The sequence below is a fragment of the Lagopus leucura genome, unplaced genomic scaffold, assembly GCF_019238085.1.
Source record: "Lagopus leucura isolate 7727_CA_CO unplaced genomic scaffold, USGS_WTPT01 Super-Scaffold_100157, whole genome shotgun sequence".
NCBI classification, from domain to species: Eukaryota; Metazoa; Chordata; class Aves; order Galliformes; family Phasianidae; genus Lagopus; species Lagopus leucura.
In genome coordinates, this window is record NW_024962334.1 from 27,126,196 (window position 1) to 27,145,831 (window position 19,636).

Below are 19,636 nucleotides of genomic sequence, written 5' to 3' on the forward strand. Positions count from 1 at the left end.
ACCATGTGGGCTTTTGCAATTGAAGTGCCAGATTTTAATATTGTTGATTAATAGGGTAATGTAATGGTAAAACAGCTGATTTTTGCCAGGTGTTTCTTTCTTTTTTTATTAATTGTCAGCGTGCAGAAAGTCATGTAGATGGAGACATGAAATCAAAAACTTCTACCTCAGATTTTGAAAACGTCCTATATTGAATGAGTCAAAGTATGGTATGTAACAGCATTGAACATTTTAGACCCACTGACAAGACTGATATTAAGAAATACTTGCATGTGGAAATAGCATGTTTACTAATTTAGTATTTAATTCAGTGTTGATGTCCAATAAGATAATGTTTTACTGCAAGCCCTTTCCACACATTTGTTTCCTTGTTTTCCTAAATTTTGAATTGAAGGAAGGGAAATACTACCTAGTTTTTCTTGAAGTATATAAAGAATAAAATGCAATCTTTCTTTTACAAGGAATTTTTGCCTATTCACACTTTGTGGTACTCTGTTAGAGAAAGCAAAATATTGTGCTAGTAAAAAAATAAACAGTTTATCTGCATTTCAGCACTACTGTCAAAAATACTCTGCAGTAGGAAAAGTGATTCTTGAAGTGGTGAAAGACGTGAGATTCTTATTTGTATTCCTTCTGAATACTTAATGCCTATATTAGTATTTACACTGGAGAGTTTTAAAATGGGAAACTGCTTGAAGACTGCAAGGTTTCTTTTTTTCTTGTTTACACAAGTGTGTTAGTTCACAGTAGGAGGTGGTATCATTTTGATGAGGAATAATTAAGCTAATGCTATTGAGACAAATGTTTCAAATTGACTTTGTAGAACAGAGCCTAATTAATTTTGTATGAAGAGGACGTCAGGTATCACATGATTAAGTTGTATTTCCTTAAGCTTTGTATTGACTGCTGCAAGTCCAAAGTAGCTAAGAGGTAGACCAATTCTGCGGCTGAACAGTAGGCTAGAACCTCTTTGGGATAAAAGAGTGAATATGTTGTTTAAAAAAAAAAAAAAAAGTAATGCTGTGATCTCATGATTTGGTGTTCCAGTACCTCCTTCCATGCATAATGAGCCCTGGGTACGTATCTTGATTTTGATGAATTACAATCAGCCTTAACTCATACACACACATGCATCACTGTGTTGGAACACAGCAGTCCTCTTGAGCCAGACAAACCTGTTGGTCATGTTCCCCATATGACAGAAAGAGGAAGGATGAGCATAAACATGGAGAGTAAGATTGATAGAAAGATTGATAGTTCTGGATATCCTATAGAGAGGTGAGTTGCATTGAGGAAAAGTTCTGTGGGTGGTTACAAAGTTGATCTCAGCACTAATGCAGACATCAGGGACTTTCAAGCAAGTTAATTGTCTGAAAACTGCTGAAACAAAGCTGACTGTTATCTGTACAGTTTGTTAGGATGCTCAGTCAGTCACAGATTGGGTACATCTGTTTACTAATTTTCTAGAACTGTGAAACTTTGAAACACATTTCCTTACTGACTCTTGCTTTGCAGCATTATATTATACAGTGAAGTTTGGGCACAGAAATGACTCTCAGCATAAATTGGAGAGTTAATATACAGAGATATATAAATCTCCCTTTAAGTTATGTAACCTTTGGTACTCAGCCTTTCTGACATTCTGCGTGTGCATGAGTCAGTCAGTCCCCTTGTTCTGATGTCTAGACCTTGCACCTTAGACAGCAGGAGAACACAGTGGATAGCAGATTACCTCTCTGCATTCCTGATTTATGAATGCTCTTTACATTGCTCTTAATGTGGACCAGATGGTTCTGTAAGGCACTTCAGGTACTGCTTTGTAAGTACAATGTAATTTGCCACTTCTAACGAAACGATGCACACAGAGTCAAATTCATTCATGTTGGATCCTATTATGCCACATAAAGTTGTTACATATTCATTATCTGTTGTAATGTTTGGGCTAATCATTACTTCTGGCAAAGCTGAAACTACTTGGAAAGGAACATTACTATATTTAATCCATGCGCAAGACAGATCTCTTCTGGCTTTAAATAAGAAGGGTTTTTGGTTGTGATTCTGGGTATATATATCCAGTCATCCCTTTTTTTTTTCTACAGTAACAGTGAGGTGTCCAAAAGTATAGCCTCTGAGGTACTTAGCTTGAATACGCATTAACAATCTATCTGCATCAACTGTGAGCTCAAGGTGTGTTGTTTTTCCCTGCTTCTAATTTTGCTAGCTTAAAATTAGCCCAGATATCTCTGCTACATATCAGTCACATCTGTATCTGTTTGGATATAGTCATGTTCCATTATCACTTAAATGACAAGTCTGCTTCATGAAGCGTAACATTGGCCCCTTTCCCAGCGTGTGAAATGTATTCTGCAGAATGGATTTTAATGTATGCTTCTATGTGGACTTGCTAATTCAATTTCCACATTATCTGGGAATTTATTCATGCCTAGCATATTAGTTGATGAAGTAGTACTCTTTATAATTGACACCCAAGGATCTACTCCAACAGAAAGGACTGTGCTGCATCTGATGCCTTGTAGATCCATTGGAATGGAACCCGAGCATAGTTTCTATCTAACTGGAAAGTAATGAAGTTTATAATGAGCTGTAACTGAAAGCTCAGATAAAATGTCTAGATGGAAAATAATTTCACAAACGTTCTGGTGCCAGCATGCCTACCATGATGTGCAAATTAATTTTTCACAGTCTTACTCGAGCTGAGGGAATTTTGGACTTGCATCATCAAAGGAGAAACTGCACTGCTTGAGTATATCTAGGTTTACAAAAAATCTAGTCAGAGAAAATTCTTTAGAATGTGTAATTCATAATGCAAAGCAATGAGGATTGTATTCTTTTTTAAACATGATCTGTCTCGGTAAGCAATATTGGACAGAAATAGGTGAAACAAATGTTTCTGGAGATTGTGGAGCGTCTCTAGATGTTACAGATTTGCTTTATTTTTTCGGTTTATTTTAAGGTGGCATTTTTTATATGACTGCATGTACACAGCATAGGTAGAGTTAAGAATATCTCATCAAATTTCCCTGATAAATTGCTAGTAGCTGCTGAGCCTCATTTTGAAGCACAGTTAATCATGCTGTGAAGTGTCTTAACTTTCAGAGTCCGATGGAACAGATGGCCTTTCTTTTGTGCTAAACACTTTAAGGAATTTATTGTGTTGGTATACAATATATAGTTATTAAAGGAGTGACATCTGCCTGTTTTGTGGCAGATTTTGTATGAGATATTTAGTTATGAGACTGAGTCTTGTTTCCATATAATGAATCTGAAAATTCTCACACATGTACATCAGTGTGTTGTTCACCTCTTGGGAATGTTATATAACAGAAGGTCCTTATGCTTCCTTCTGTGTGTGCAACTGGAACAAAACAGTGCTTTGCTCAGCTCAAAACAACCTAAGTAGCCTAAGAGAGCCTACCTTACCATGAAGGTGGGATGAGCCTTCAGTAGCCATTTGCGGTCTGCTTAAGCCATTTCATTTCTGAACTAAAGAGAAGATGTGGATAGAGAACTATGGAAGGCTGACCTCACCCTATTCAGACCTTTGTCTTGCTGTCTTTTTGCAGCTAAGCACTGTGTCCTGGATCACTTTGAGCATGTGGGATAATCCTCTCTAGTTAGTTCCACATGTACCAAGAAGATGGAAAGAAATCGCATAAGCAAGGGAAGAATGAGATCGTTTGACTCCTACTTGATTGTAGTACTAACGGCCTTTTTGTAATTATCTGGGTGATGACAACAAACATGCCCTTCACATGTGTCTCTGGAATGTGAGCCCTGCTTTCCTTCTGTGGCTATGACATTACCCCCACCCCAGGTCCTACCAACAGGGAGACATAGCTCCCAGCTTGCAGGCTGATGTGCACAGGTGGTAGCAGGCTGGACTTGTGTTCTGCAAGTGGTGTGCCAGGGTTTTTATTGCATTTTAGTGCTGAATTCTGCCAGCGTGGGACTGCCAGCAACTTCAGTGGTTAACATAAATTGAATGAGAGAGAAAAAGAGAGAGAGAAGAAAGCAGAATTCAGTTTCTCATGTAGTCCTTCTGGTAGATTCAATTTATTTTTCTTTAGTGATGCTACCATTAGATGACTTTTTTTTTTTTTTGTTAATTTGTTCATATTTATGTTCATTTTTTCTGTTTCCATCCACTAAGTAGTGAGTAGTTAGGAATGGAAGTTAATACACAACTCCTCTTCAGAGCTCTGTGCCTCCTGAATTAGCTGTCTGCCTTAAGCTGACAGGTTGTTTTGCATGGTAGTGCTCTTCACACTGTAAACCTCCCAGAATTTCTTGCTTTCAAACTCTGTTGAAACTGTAGTCAGAATTGCAATGAGACAGGAGCTTACATAGCTACATCCAGCTGGATTGCTCAGTTGTAACACGTCCACATAGGGGGCTGTAATGTAAAGGAAGTATGACAGAATTTAGACTGTAACACTTTGAATTATAACCTTCACAAGCATTTCTTATTAAAAGCAGAAATTTCTGAATAATTCTGTGAATGAAGTGCACAGTTGAAATAGTGATCAGTCCTTTCCTGTCTCTCCCCTTCCCTTTTACCTTCTGCTTAAGTTATTAGGAGTTTTCTTCATACCTTTTGTTTCAATAAATAGTGTTTTAATTATGAGTCAAGACTGAAATTAGAGAAGCTAGGAGACTGAAATGAAAAGACAAAAAATGGTTTGAATGGCAGCATGCATTGGTGGCTGCAGACTGGAGTGAGTGAGCGTAAGGCTGAGCGGTGGCTGTAGACGTCCTGTGGATGTGGACTTATGCTTGTTGGATTGGCTTTTGGCCTTTCTCTCTAAATTCCACTAAATGTTGCTGTAAGAAAAATACCAATTTTCAGGAGATTGTATTCTGTGAATACATCATGCTTTTGGTACTTGACTACTGCAAGTCTTGGCTTAACAGGACTTTGTGTGTATTTGCAAATAGAGTGAAAGTAATAGGATAGTGCCGTTGTCCACTGCAAGACTTGGTCTAGTACTGCTGACATACTTCTGCAGTGATTCCATTTCCTGAGTAACTGATTATTAAAATTCATTCAGACTTAGCACAGAGTTTCCAGTGAAGAAGCTTTTACAAGGCTTGAAATTGGAAGGAGGGACATGGTAATGATTTGTTTTGTCCCACTTGGTAGAGAAATACTGATTGGTAAGTCAGACTGCATGACCAACATGTAATTCTGGTTTTAGCGAGCTAGTAGAACTAGACAAAACATTGATATGTATTATTAAGTTACCATCTGTGCAGGATTGTTCCTTTTAATTAAAAGATAACAAAGTGTTCTAATAGTAATTTATGAAGAAAGGGCAAAGGCCACAGTAGAAAAAGACACACATTTTTGGGAGATATAAAGTCTTTTTTTCTGCCCTCTCATTTCTCAGCGTTACATCTGAATCACAAACAGGTTATGAGGTGGTTGCAATAGATGATGCTTGTTTTAGGTCTCTGTCTGTTACTAGTGCTGAAATATGGAGAAGCAATCTTTACACAGTCTTGATATCAAGAGTTAAGTTAAACAGTGATTGTCTTTAATAGGTAAATAAAAATATTTTAGATGAGAATGCTTTTTGAGTGAGTACTTTCAGGATTATTGAAAGTCATTGCAGAAATCTCTTACCATACTCTACCAGCAGTGAAGAGTTTTACAGAACATATTTTGTTTTGTAATGACACACACAATAAACTGGATAATGCACATCCTGGAACACTTCAATGTTCACACATGGGAGATTACCTCTACTGGTTTGTTGATGTATGCCCTCTGTTTCTCAGTTTGAACAGCATGACTTAATGCCCACAGAGCAGAGAAGTCATGGCTGTTGTTTTTGGTACTGAGCTCAATGACAGAGGCCATTTATGCTACAAATGGAAAAGGCAGAGAGCTATACATACTGTATCAATTGAAAGGATTACATGTAATCATGGTTTAAGTGTGAGATATTTTGTAGGATTGCATCAAATAAATCTGTTACGGTAATAATTCTGAAGCTAACTTTTTTTAACGTATATTTTCAGGAGATACAATTAGAACATGCAAAACAAGCTTTTGTGCAGCGAGACAATACTCAGGCTGGAAGAGTCACAGCTATGGACTTCAGGGACATTATGGTCACTATCCGACCACACATGCTGACACCATTTGTTGAAGAATGTCTAGTTGCTGTGAGTAGCTCTGGTAGCATCATTGGGAAATCATGGAATCCAAGATTGAGATCCATTTTTTATGTAGTTTGACCACTGATCCATGTTACAGGTGCATTTTTTTAAGCTCAGCAAAAATTATCTATGCATATGGAAGTTATCCCTCATTACAGAATATAAATTCTCAGCTCCACTGGTTTCCTGAAACATGAGACAAAGCAAGTAGATGGGCTATTGTGGGGCCTACAAATGTGGAGTTTACCTGACTATTTCTGGTCATTCTTTTATAGTGGGCTGTGTCAAATATTTTGGGTTAGAAACAACCAACCCTTTACATCCCATTTGGGATGTCATCCTCAAAGGACTTGCATTGCAATTTCAGTTCTGAGTGTCCAAACACCTGTGGCAGTGTAAGAACTGCAACATCACCCAAGGATATTCACTACTGACTGATTGTTGGTACACTTTAATGTATGCTTTTGTCAGCTTGAAATGCATTTTATTTTTTATTGGATGTTTTCTTGTTTTCTAGACATGATTCTATTTCTGTTGTCCATTAAGCAAAATGTTTTTGTTTTTCTGTAATTTTTAGTAATTAATTTTCTACCATTTCTCCCAAGTAAAATCTCTAGGTTTTTGTTTTGTTTTGTTTTTAAGAATGGTCTTCCAGCACACATAAGATTTGTCTTTCATGAACTCTGTTTCTCGGAGAGCATGAACTTCTGTTACAACTATCACATTCTAATACATCGTGATAGGCCAACTTAAATATTATTCGCTAAAGGGGAAAAAAAAAGGCACATTTGGTTTTGACCACAGTTTCTAATCTTGGGAATTTGTAGCAAGTCTTTCCAAGTAATCTGGAGTCTGGCTTTATCCAGGTTTAAAGAAGTCTTTTCTTCTTTGATTTGTAAGAGAGAATTCCAGGGAGATATGTAAAGTGATGAGAACTGCAAACTGGGCAGAATATTGGAAGAAGCATACAGTAAAAAGCATAGCCAGAAGACTTGTGGACTGACAATGATTTCTCAGACCTTCTTCCTCTCTTCTGTTTCCAATCTTGTTAGCAGCTTTCCTGGGTCATATGAGATTTTTGATTCTGCCTCAAGGTCAATTAAATTTTGACAAGCTTAAGCATTATTTTCAGAAATTTTGTAGTCCATCAATCTTGTACTTAGTGAACTGATCCAGTTTCTTTTTCTGTGTGTAGGCCCAAGACCACTTCAAAATAAAGGCTTAAGTTCGGTTCTCATTTGAGAATGAGCAGCTATGCAAACCTTGTTGTTTCCATTTGGTTTGACTGCTGATACAAGCCTGAGAGCTTACTGCTATTTTTTCACAACTTGAAATGCATGTGAATTTAAATGTTTGAGTTGACCTCTTTCAAAATATGTTTTGATTTTGTTGAGATTTTCTATATAGTAATATACTTTACATGTAGAAGTAGATTTCCTCATTACTAGAAATAAGCCAACTTATAAAACATTTCCAACTGAAACAGCACTGAAACTTGAACTTTGTAAATTACTACTGGTTATGTTGTTATAATCCTGCATATGTATTTGTTTAGGTTTGTAGGATGGGGAGAGTTTTACATTCTGGTCATGATTAGTTTCAGTAACGTAAGAATCTTTCATAGTGTTCTTTATTTTACATTATTTAAAAAAAAAATCCTTTTATACCCTCACTCTTGTAAAAATAACTTTGTTTGAAAATCTTTATTTTAAGATTTTTCTTAATTTAATAGCACTCTTTTCTGCTTTTACTTTCTGCATTGTAGGCTGCTGGTGGTACCACTTCTCATCAGGTCAGCTTTTCCTATTTTAATGGATTTAATTCTCTCCTTAACAACATGGAGCTCATTAGAAAGATCTACAGTACTCTGGCTGGAAATAGAAAAGATGTGGAAGTCACTAAGGGTTTGTATAAATGTTTGCAATCTGGAAATTTCCGTGGGCATTTGCTTTGGGTGGGTGGAGGGGAAGATCTCCTCTGTATGCTTTTAAATCAATGGGAGGAAGAGAAAGCCTGCTTTGTTAGTATTCCTCGGCACACCATTCAGTTTTGTACGCTCCTGTTGGAGTCCACCCTCCAGGTTTTTCATTTTGTTTCAATCAGAAGAAGGTCCCAGTAAACTGCCAGTGGGGGCAGGGTGAGGAAAGTATGTAAAGATATTTAAAAGTTTAAGAAAACTTCCTAGGACTCCTGCCAAATTGGCTGCCTATTAAAGTGACCTTCAAGGGTAGTTGAAGAATTCCATAAACTTGTATTGGCAGCACAGTAAGCCGATCGACAAGCTTGGAACAAGATGTTATCTGCTATATCTAACCTCTTTATAGAGAATTCCCTGTGCAGTGCCAGAGTTTCATTAATGTGGCCTACTGGGACTATGCATAAAATGTTCCACATCTCTTAACTCTTGATTTTTTTTCTTTTGCTTTTTTTTCCCTGTGACCCACAACTGATTGATACCGTATGTCAAATATCCTCACTCCTACCGATAGTACTCAGCTTCAAGACCAGAGAGTAGTACTTGTTTACATGGTGGATATACCATTTCAAACATACATTTATATAGTGGCAGGAACCCTTTTATGGTGGGTCACTTCTTTTCCTTCCCTTTCTCTTTTTCTTTTCCACTATTAGCATCTTCTGCTTAATACAAACTAAGCGTAAGGTACTCTGGATTACTTGTATCTGGTTTGACAATTTTTGTTTCTCTTCTGTATTTCTATTCTCTTGCAGAGGAGTTTGTTCTGGCAGCTCAGAAGTTTGGTCAGGTTACACCCATGGAAGTAGACATCTTGTTTCAGTTAGCAGATTTATATGAGCCACGGGGGTAAGTGAAGAATTGTCTATCCTTCCCTTTTTCCCTTCCTCCTCTCATGTTTTCTGAAGGAGGGGGAGGTGGTGGTAGGGAACAGAAGGGTGTGGTATAGTGGTCAAATGCAGATAACTCCTTGTGATCCAAAAACACATCTCTTAGCAGTTGCTAAGCTGAATTAATTTCCTCAGGCGTATGACATTAGCTGACATTGAAAGAATTGCTCCTCTGGAGGAAGGAACGTTGCCCTACAACCTGGCTGAGGCTCAGAGACAGGTAAGAAAAGGAACCAGTAAGACGCTATTATGTATTGTGTTCTGGTTCCGGTGTTTGAGAGAGAGCCTACATCCTTCTGTGTTCTCAGATTACTGAGTTACTCTACAGTATCTGTGAGGTGTATCTTCTTGTTAGAATTCAGTTTTTAAGATGCATCATGCCTTTTTTTTCTCATCTCTGTGCCCATTTCTCTTGGGATGCATTTTGACTGGTTAAATGTAATTTACTTTGGAAAGATAAAAATATATGAGTGTAATCCAGCCATTCAGTAAATATTAGATGTATACCTAATTAAATTGTTTATGTTTCATGATTCTGTTGCTCTCTGTTCTTTTTAATGAGGAAAGACTTCCTGCTTGAGTATCGATAGTAAATTCAGCATTTAGCATATTAAATGGCAACCCTTGTTCTGAAAATGCACACAGGTTCAAGGTTTCAGAGTATCCTCTGCTTTGCTCAATGCTCTGCTGAGTATGAAAATAGGAGGGATTATGTTTAGCATACCATCAGTTTGAGTAAAATCATAAATATTCACTATATAACCAAAGCCCGAAGGATATTGACTTTCTCCTGGTGGTCTAACAAAATGAACTTTTGTTCTGTTAGAGGCAAAATGAAACAGGAATGTTCTTTAAATATCAAACTTACTGAGCTTTTAGTTTTCATGTCATTGTAGCATATGTTATATTTTTTAATGATACAAGTTTCTATACAGATAGATTTAAAACTAACCATCTCTGTTTCTCTCTGTCTCTATTTTAAGACAGTCTTGACTTTGTGTCTTGTGAAACCGTGGGGTTTTTTTTGTTGTTTTTTTTCCTACTCTGGGTCTGTGTGGAGACGCCAGTTTGACCACAATGGGTTGATGCAAGCTACATTTTTAGGGCTACCAGGCTGTAAGCCAGGCCTGTGTGTGTATGTGTATACACATGCATCTCCTTTGCTTCTCTTTCTTCTTCTCCTCCTTCCCCTACACTTGGACAACCCCACTGCAACTCTAAGACGGTATCTAGCATGGCGGTTTTTTGTGAGTTTGAGCGGTGACTAAATGTTGACTATGCTGGGTGAATTCAGATGAGTAGACTTGTAAAAATTGACCATCTATTCCTAGAAGACTCCTAAAGGATTTAAAAGCTTGGTCTGAATATCAAGTAACATAAGTTACAATAGGTGGCAGTAAAATGCAATTGTGAAAGGGAAAACTTCTTCCATTTTTGCTTTGGGGACGCTGTCTCTTAGTATCATAATAAAGTGGGATTATAAAACTGTTATTGTAGGAGATGTAAGGCCTCTGCATAATTTTGTTACACTCATTATTTTCCTTCATTACCTAGTGATTTTAAATTTCAAGCACTTCTGAAATTTGCTTTTCTTTAAGTTGAATCTGAACTCATGGACTGTGAGCAAATGAAATTGTAGGAGTGCTTTATGGAATCTCACTGTCCTTTAGCAAATGCTTGCATATGTGCTTTGATAGCCTGAGAAATAATAGGGATACCTATTTTATCCATGCTAGAAAGAAATTCCAAACTGGAGCTGCTTGTAGCTGTAGAAAATTCATGACATAAGGCATAATGTGTGCCCTGTTAGGTATGAATTTGAGTTCTTGATTTTGGAGTTGTATAATTTCTTGTACCATCAGTTTTTCTTGTTTTTTCTATCCCAAACAGAAGAGGCTATGCTATGTGACGCTTGGAAATGCGTGGATAAGACATTTTATTATAAAGACAAATTCTCCAGTGCATTCTGGGATTTCTACTAAGTATTGATAGACTTTCTGATCCTGAGATATTCTCTTAAGAAATGCAGTACTCTGATTATTTTACTTTTCCTCCCTTTTATTTTTCATCCTGTCTTGACAGAAAGCTCCAGGTGATGTGTCTCGACCAGTCCTCATCCAGATTGCAGAATCAGCGTACAGGTTTGCCCTTGGTTCAGTTGCTGGAGGTTAGTCATGGCTGAGCAAAGGAGTATTCGTCTTCACTGTTTTTCCTTTTGTACATTTTCCCCTTTCCCACTTCCCCTTCTTTGTGGAAGACTTTCCCATCTTTGCCTTGAAATCCCTTTCTAATCAATGTCACGCCTATAAGATGGCAGTGGAAGAGATCATCTGGTCTACAGTAGTTTTGGAATTTATGAGCAATTGGAGTTTGCTGGTGGTATTTCTACTTAATTTGTCACCAAAGCAGTTTCAGAAGAATCAGGTTAATAATGAAATAGCGTCAAGAAATGCTTTTGGTTGAAATTATATGTGGTAGTTAGTTGTATCCAGAACATGATATTGAGAAAAAAGATACATCTGAGCACTGAGATATATATGTGGAAGATGATAGTTGCAATCAAACACCACAAATGCAAAATCACTGTTTTCATATAGCTTGATTTTTATTTGCAGCTGTTGGAGCCACTGCAGTCTACCCAATTGACTTGGTAAAAACTCGTATGCAAAACCAGCGCTCTACAGGATCTTTTGTGGGAGAGCTTATGTATAAAAACAGCTTTGATTGCTTCAAGAAAGTGCTTCGCTATGAAGGTTTCTTTGGGCTTTATAGAGGTAAGTTTGAAAGGTGGCATATACTATTAGTATGTGAAGAATTCAGGAAAACTGAATTTTTAAGCCAATTTTGTTAGTACTTCAGTTTTGTCTGATTTGTACTTTTTCTTTATTTATACTCTTGCATTAATTTGCATTCCCTTTCTAGCTGGATGGTTGTGAACTTATTGATAACTAAAACATCACTGTAATGAGAACACTTCTGTGGGATCTTTCCATCTGCAACAGGGCAAGAATTGCAATTTCCTGTAGCAAAAAGTATATCTTTAGTCAAGTTTTCATCTCCTTAGCAGTCCTTAGCACCAAGAAAATTTTGTTTGGTAAAAAGTTAAGACAAATCATCCTCTGTTTGTTTTTGTTTTAATGTCCTTTCTCATCTATTGTCTTTCTATTAAAAGCATCTGTAGAGAAAATATAGTCCCTTGTTATTAACTAGATCTCCTTTTTGGTATTTTATATGACAAATCAGGTCTCTCCAAACCATTTCCATGTGCTTCACTGATCATTGGAAATTGATGAAGTTTTATGTATACCTCTTCCAAGCTTGTCAGTGTTGAGTCAGCCAGAGAGATGAGCTGGGATCAACTTAGCTTACTATATGTAGCCATTACTCCCAAGCTGTGAAATTAATTGTTCCATTCTCCCTCTATTGTAAATGGACAAAGTTCTGAAAGCTCACTTGCTCTGTCTGAGGTCTAAATCATTCTCATTTTGGACATTTTAAATAAGTACCTACAGTCAGATGACAGTTGTTTGTTGTTTTTTTGTTGTTTGTTTGTTTGTTTTAATTTTCCCCTTGTCACAATTGTGACATCAGTGATGTAAGTCAGAGGTAGTTAAAAGAATCATTAACTACTTCATAAGACTAGTTCTTCTCTGTCAAAGAGATAAATTGACTTATACTTCTACTATCTGAATTATTGAAGATGTTTCTCTCCCATCTGTGATGTTTGTTGGGGTGGATTTGAAATTTGCATTATTTATTTCATTTTTAGCAATCTAGCTTAAAAACTCCTTTTAGGCTTTTGAAAATAAGATGTATATAATAAAGAAAACAAATTTCTAAAAACAGTTGAGTCAGGAATGAGGAGTGGAAGACTAAATGTGATTAAGGCAGTTTTTTTTAGTAGGCTTAGTAATTTAATAAGGAGTATTGACAGGGTTTCTATTTTGTAAGGGTTTATAGCAGTCGTGATCATAAAAGAAAAAAAAATACAGCAAAAAAACAGAATATATTCCCTGCAAATGTATTCCATCTTCCGTTATCTTGAAAGAATAAACATGTAGAATTCCACAAGTCTTCACTCCTGTCATATATAAATTCTGAGGTATAGTGACTTTTTGCCTGGAAAAAAAAATCAGAAATGTCAAAATGTGGATTTTGACTCCATTTGTTTGTCATATTTTTAAAATGATTTTTCATTGCCAAATTCAGTCAACTTTTGAAGTTTCCATCTGCATTGCTGATCTTTCCATTCTCTGTCCCCTTTACTACTTTTCAGTCTTCTCAGGAGTACTGAATAGTGAAATCCCAGACCAAGTACCAGTTTGGTACAGCTGAACTTCTAAACCTTGGGCAATAATCTCATTTCTGGATTATATAGGAGAAATTGTGCAATAGAAAAGAACACCATTTCAGAAGCTGAAACCTGCATTTGTGCACATTCACTACCTACAGGGCAGCCTGATTTAACTTCTCTTTTAAAAGAGTAAAGTGGTGAAGGAGCCTTAAGAGATGTGACACGTTCTCTGTGCATTCCCATAATTGCCTGATTTCCATTACATGATTTTTGAGGAGATCACACTGGGGAAGGTTGAGCAGGCAAGTACAGAACGAAGGTTTCCAACTAAGCTTGAAAGGGCAAGAAAATTTAAATAAACATTTTATAGATAGATCAGTGTATTTACCCAATGTCATGCAGTAAAGTTAAGGTAAGAGTCATCTAATTCTGGTCTAAAATGTTTTGCTGGGTAAGACAAACTAGTAAACCACTCTTGCTGCTCACTGGTACTCTTTCTTACATGGTGTTACTTTTTATTTTTTTTTTGATCCTGCTGGAGAAGGGAGCAGTATCTGATAGAATTCTCCTACTACTTAACAGAACAGTAATGCAAGACCTTTGTTTTAGAACAACAAAAAACATGTAAAGATTTGTAGTGGTGGTCTGTTTGCCATACCACACTGCAAGAAAGCAAGCAGGAGTTACAAATCCTTCTCTGAACTGAGCCATTTCAAAGGATATTTTTAATACAAGATGCGTAGTTCCATCCAATAAAGTGAACTGATGTATTTCCTTATATTGCTATTTTATTCCAAACTTGAAAAGGGCAAAACCACCATGTTCTAAACCACTGTCTCAGATAAGGATAAATTACACCATCTTGTGGATGTAAAGAGAGCATGGAATTCTAAGGATAACCAACCCACTTCTACTGAGAAGATGCTTCAATTTTAAAAGGCAAATATGATACAAACCTCCGTAGGGTCTTTAATTTTTTAGTATCTACTACTTGAATGCTGTGTTGTTAGGCACTTTTTTTTTTTCCTGAGATATAATTTTTGTCTGTCTCTTTCTCAGCATGGCTTAAAACAATGCTCACCTTAGATATCTATAATTTAATGTTGTGGTTACACTTGTATCTGGAATATGTACTCCGAAATTCACAGGTATTTATATACATGCAAATATAAGAAAGGATTGGAATCTCTGATCAGTCAACATCCCTTCCAATTGATGAAATCATTTATATTTCTTAATAATATTTTAATTGCATGTTCACCCTAATGAGTCACAGAATGTTTAACAGTCTGAACCAGTGAGATTAAGAGATTATTTCATCTACTCTAGATGGAATTTCTATGGGAAATTTAAGTACCAATAAAATGCAGCTCACTGAATTGTTCAGTAGTCATGCATGTTAGTTAATGCACTTTACCTAGAGACTGAGAAAAGGGCTGTAGAAGACTCTGTTATCTATGGTTATTAGCTATTGAGAAATGTGTTAGTTTCATTTCTTCAGATGGTGCTTCTAACACTGCACTGACTACAGATGCCTTCTAATCTTAGATTTTAAAATTCATTCATTCATCATCCAATTTAACTATTATTGATGGACTTTCATGGAAGTAATACAAGACCATGGCAATACTTTCCTTTGGAATTTGCAGTGAAGTACCATTTTTGTAGAATGGAAGTGCAAGCAAATATTGTAATGTTTTGTCACAGCACAAAATATTCCTGAAAGAAAAACCTAGTTTGCAGTCTCATTAAACTGTGTTTAAATGTCAACTGGAAATTAATTGCCTAATTTCTTGTACGAATCCTGTAATAGGAAAATTTGGCATTATTCCGTTCACACTTCTACACCGCGTGCCAAAATAGTTTCAAATATTTAACCTACACTGAGAAGCTCCTTCATACAGTGGGTTTTTCTAACGTGATGGGAAAATCTCATCCATTACACAGTGTGAAACTGAAGTTTCACTGTTAGAAGACTGAAGAATGCTTTGGCCAAGTAAGATTTCTGCTCAGTACCGTCACCACAAATGGGTTGGATGAGCTTTTGTGTGTGTATTGTTTGGCTGTATTTAGGCTGTTTTCAAAAAGTAACTTGTACGATCTTGCAAACTCTGAATGCAGTTTCTGATGTTCTGTCTCACGCATAACTTCACCTTTCCAGAGAGTCACTGTGTGATGATGTGTCAGATATGAAGTAGTGTGTGGTAATTGCTACACAAGAGTTTTGGATATATGAAAATGGGTTGTATAATCTGTTTGCTGTATACTATACTAGCAGGCTGCCTATGTGCAAAATGTTATTCTGTAATAAAAGCATACATTCTTCAAGACACTGTCAGATAATTCTAACCCTGTCCTACATCTGTGCATGTGTCATATTGCTGAGCTGTTAATGCATAGTAATACTGAAAAATCCCCAGCACGTGAAGATAACCCCAAGAGAAAAATAGCGTTTTCATGTGTGTCGCTTGATATGCTTTCCTTCTTCCAAAACTTACCATCTTTATCATGCTCTGAACTCTTTCAACAGTGTTTCAGAGCTCCCGTCAAAAGGGTAAATAATAACAAGAATTTAGTTAGGATAATTGGACCACAAATGTACCACTCTGAAATAGCTTTGTTACATAGGTATAGAAGCAAGCAGAGTCCCTCTTCCTCCCTATGCAGCTGGCAAAAGCATCTTTTTAATCACTGAAGATATAAATTCATTAGACAAAATGTCTGTACAAAGCCACGTAAGTCCTACAGATGTAAATTTAGATTAATATAAGATTTACAAAGATAATTTGGTCTGCATAAAGTTAAAGCTGTAAAGATATCCTGTACAATGTATATCCTAGTCTTTTATTCGTAGTGCTGCAGAAAATGTAACATTTAATTACACAATGTTGACTTAATGTTTCCTTCAGTGAAGTCACCTAATGCACCTAAAACTGACTCAGAAATTCAAATTGTGAAATGTAAAGCAAAATCTCTTATTTTGAGGAACTGTACACAAACTTAGTACTACTGCATTCTTTTGTTCAAGTACTTAGCCTTACAATTGTGGTTTTCCACGAATCTTGGATAAATTGTAGGTGTATGTGTATACCAGAAATTAATCATTCTTTCCAACAATTTAAAAACAAAAATCCCAATACTGCTAGTGCAAAATTTTAAAGGCATTAGTTTATAAACACGACTGACTTTTTGGCTACCACAAGCCAAACAGTGCTATGCTCTGCCATCTTTTACTTGCTAAGATTATCACTGATAGCCAATAAAGCTGATAAATGGTACCAGGATGGAAGAATACAACATTGCGTGTTCATTTATGTCTTTCTTATTCTGATTTTTAGCTCTTTGGGGAAATGCTTTTCTGCAAGTGAGCTCTTAGAAGTGGGATGTTAGTTGTTGTCTCTTTCTCCAACATATTTGGAGAACTGTAAATGTCAGACTCTGTAGAAAGTACCCAGAGGTGCTGTCTAGGATTCTAAAGCAATGGGGTCTGCATCTAGCCTGTGTGATGTGAAGAGTGCCCTTGGCAACGCTTACAACACTGTTCTAGCCCCGGGCTTATTTGCAAAGCTCTGTGTGTTTTGAGGTTGTGTAGCCCAAACATGATACTGTCTGTTCACTTCAGGCAAGTGAAATGAGAAGTTAGGTTCTTGCTTTCAGTTCTATACTGCATCACTTCCAACAAAATAAATTCCATACCTGGGAAGAAGGTAGCATAATTTGTTCTATGAACTGGTGAGTTAGCTGGGCAGTATGCTCAAGAATGCAGTCGTACATGGTCAAATGTTTTACATTATTTTGATTCCTGTCCCCTTGGGTTCTACCTTCTAATGCCATTGTTTTTGTTGCCAGAAAAAAAAGTTCTGCGGTCATGATTTTTGAAAAAGGTATATCTTGTATCTTCCAGAATTTATTAGAAAGTCTTCACACATTTTCGTGTGGAGATGCAGAAAATAAATGTAAGTGTAGGACGGATACTGAAACATAGTTGGCAGATCTGTGTTGGTGCTTAAGTGTAACGTGAGCTAATATCACGGATTTAAGAAAGCTAAAGTAACTACAGTATATGTAGGAAGTTACTGTGACTTGAAGTGGTAGCACAGAGTTTGTTCTCAAAATGGAATGTTTAAGTACTCTCATTAAATATAATAACACAAAATTGCTGTAAAAATTGCCCGCTTCTAGGTGGTGATCTCTACATACATTTGTTGATTTGTTTAGTTAATACCAAGTTACTGATGCACTGAATTCTCTTTCTCTACCTTACAGGTCTGTTACCACAGCTATTAGGAGTAGCACCAGAGAAGGCCATAAAACTCACTGTAAGTTTGCAAATGGATTATTCTTGCACTTCCTCACATTTTAAAGTCCATCTAATTACAGTTAGCTTGTTAAGGATTTTTATTCTTTATGTGTCAGCTAGTTGATAAAGTGCATTCCATCGTTTTTGCTTGATAGAAACTTAATTGCACAAAGCAACTGTTTATATCTCACTTGTGAATGCTGCAAGTGGCATGCAAGTCACATGTTTCTAAGCGTATTTTAAGAATCTCACTGAAAACTTATTTTTGGATTGGCTCCAAAATATAACAAGCTTATTCAACTTCTTCATCTGTCTGCTTGTTTGTAACTAGTGCAGGGCTTTGGTTTCACCTCTTAGCAAGAATGAGTAATTATTTATTGAGATTGGAGGGCTTTTGTTTCTGTTTCTTCACGTAGTTCCTGTATGTTTAATTTTTGCACTACAGGAGATAATTTGAACATGGAGTGAAGTGTTAATAAAAAAGGAACTTGTTTGCGTGCCTTTTTTCCTAAATGTCTGTCTTCTGTAATTTTGTTATTTCTTGAATGATTTGAAAACACTGAAGAATTCTCATGATAGGCCGATCTTAATGCAATGGTTATTCACAAAAGCTAGTGAAATGCATTTTAAAATGTGAAAGATACTTACTGCTGTTAAGTGAATTACTATTGCATTAAAACTTATTACTGAACGTTCTGATATTTGTTTAGAACTATACTTCAATTTGCAAATGTTGTGAATATTTTAAAATCTTAAATGAGTTTATCGCTAAGTTTTGATAATTATTATTTTATTTAATTACCAATTGTTATCATTTTTCTCCAATGATTCAAAACTGAATGTTGCAAATCTTTGTTGGGAAGAAAATAATAGTGAATTTTAATATATCATATAAAATCTAAGATTTGTTTAGTATCTTTTAACTGCATGGATGTATTTGCATTTTCAGTTGCAAAAAAAGAGCATTTTCCCCAACCTTGTGATTTATTGGCTTTCATCAATGTTTGTTTTTTAAGGTTAATGATTTTGTGAGAGATAAGTTTATGAGTAAAGATGGCTCCGTCCCACTGGCTGCAGAAATTCTTGCTGGTGGCTGTGTAAGTATCTTTAATTTCCTTAATTTGAGCTACATGAAAGTATGGTGTGTAAGATGACCTATGTGGACTAAGGCTTCTGTTTAACCACAGATCCGGTTCAAGAGCAGACTCTACTAGAGCATCTCAGTTCTTTCCTAGATAGGCCAGCCACTCTTGATGAAAGGGTAAATGTATCTGTGCATCATGCCTGTAACTGCACTGTATAATTCTCACAGCTTAGTTTGTTTCCTTAATACAGAATCTGTCTTTGTGAGTGTTGGCTGTAGCTTGTGGCCTAAAGAGGATTCATGCTAACCTTTCCAGAAATTAATAATTAGCTACTACTTTGTGGCACCCACTCTGCCACGTCACTGCTTTCTTGATGTGTTATTGCGCCCACTAATTTTCACTTTTTTGCAGCAATACTGGCTGTTTGAAATGGCAAAAACTACTCATGCTTCCTTGAGTTCACAGCAGACGTAGGCTGTCTAATGTTAACTCAGTACATAATGTGTTCCTGAATGTAGGCTGCACTTAAAATCCACTATGTTTTTAAGATTGTTTTCCTTGCAGTGAGTGGTATCTTAATGAACAAGTGGTATATTCCTGGGTAAATGATTATACTTCACATTTTGGTCTAGTTCTGTCTGTTCATGTTACAGCTTACTTTACCTGGTGTATTGATTTTGTTCTAGCAAATGTAAATACGTTAAGTAAAAGGAATCGTTATTCAGAGACCAGTGCACTTTCCAGATAAAGAACAGTGTTTATTTAAACTGGCTTTGATCACCAGGGCATAGCAATGGTGGTATATTTTCAATCTATCTTTGTTTCTGCTGTCATAAGACAGATGAGGTCACATTTTCAAGCAGCTTCTACCCGTGTTGAAAACTGCATTGAGCAGCAGCTTAAAAACAA

General features: G+C 36.4%; 1 protein-coding gene across 5 annotated transcripts in view; it reads left to right on the plus strand.

Annotated features, from left to right (window-relative positions):
• SLC25A13 (solute carrier family 25 member 13) overlaps window positions 1-19,636 on the plus strand; it is a 98,648-nt gene that overhangs the window by 44,689 nt on the left and 34,323 nt on the right. For all 5 annotated transcript variants that reach the window (XM_042889243.1, XM_042889241.1, XM_042889242.1 and 2 more), the window contains 8 exons: window positions 6,043-6,189; window positions 7,949-8,087; window positions 8,914-9,007; window positions 9,184-9,268; window positions 11,131-11,215; window positions 11,664-11,822; window positions 17,609-17,661; window positions 18,659-18,739. In XM_042889243.1, coding sequence (XP_042745177.1) covers window positions 6,043-6,189; window positions 7,949-8,087; window positions 8,914-9,007; window positions 9,184-9,268; window positions 11,131-11,215; window positions 11,664-11,822; window positions 17,609-17,661; window positions 18,659-18,739 — 843 coding nt within the window. The remainder of the gene's footprint in view (window positions 1-6,042; window positions 6,190-7,948; window positions 8,088-8,913; window positions 9,008-9,183; window positions 9,269-11,130; window positions 11,216-11,663; window positions 11,823-17,608; window positions 17,662-18,658; window positions 18,740-19,636) is intronic.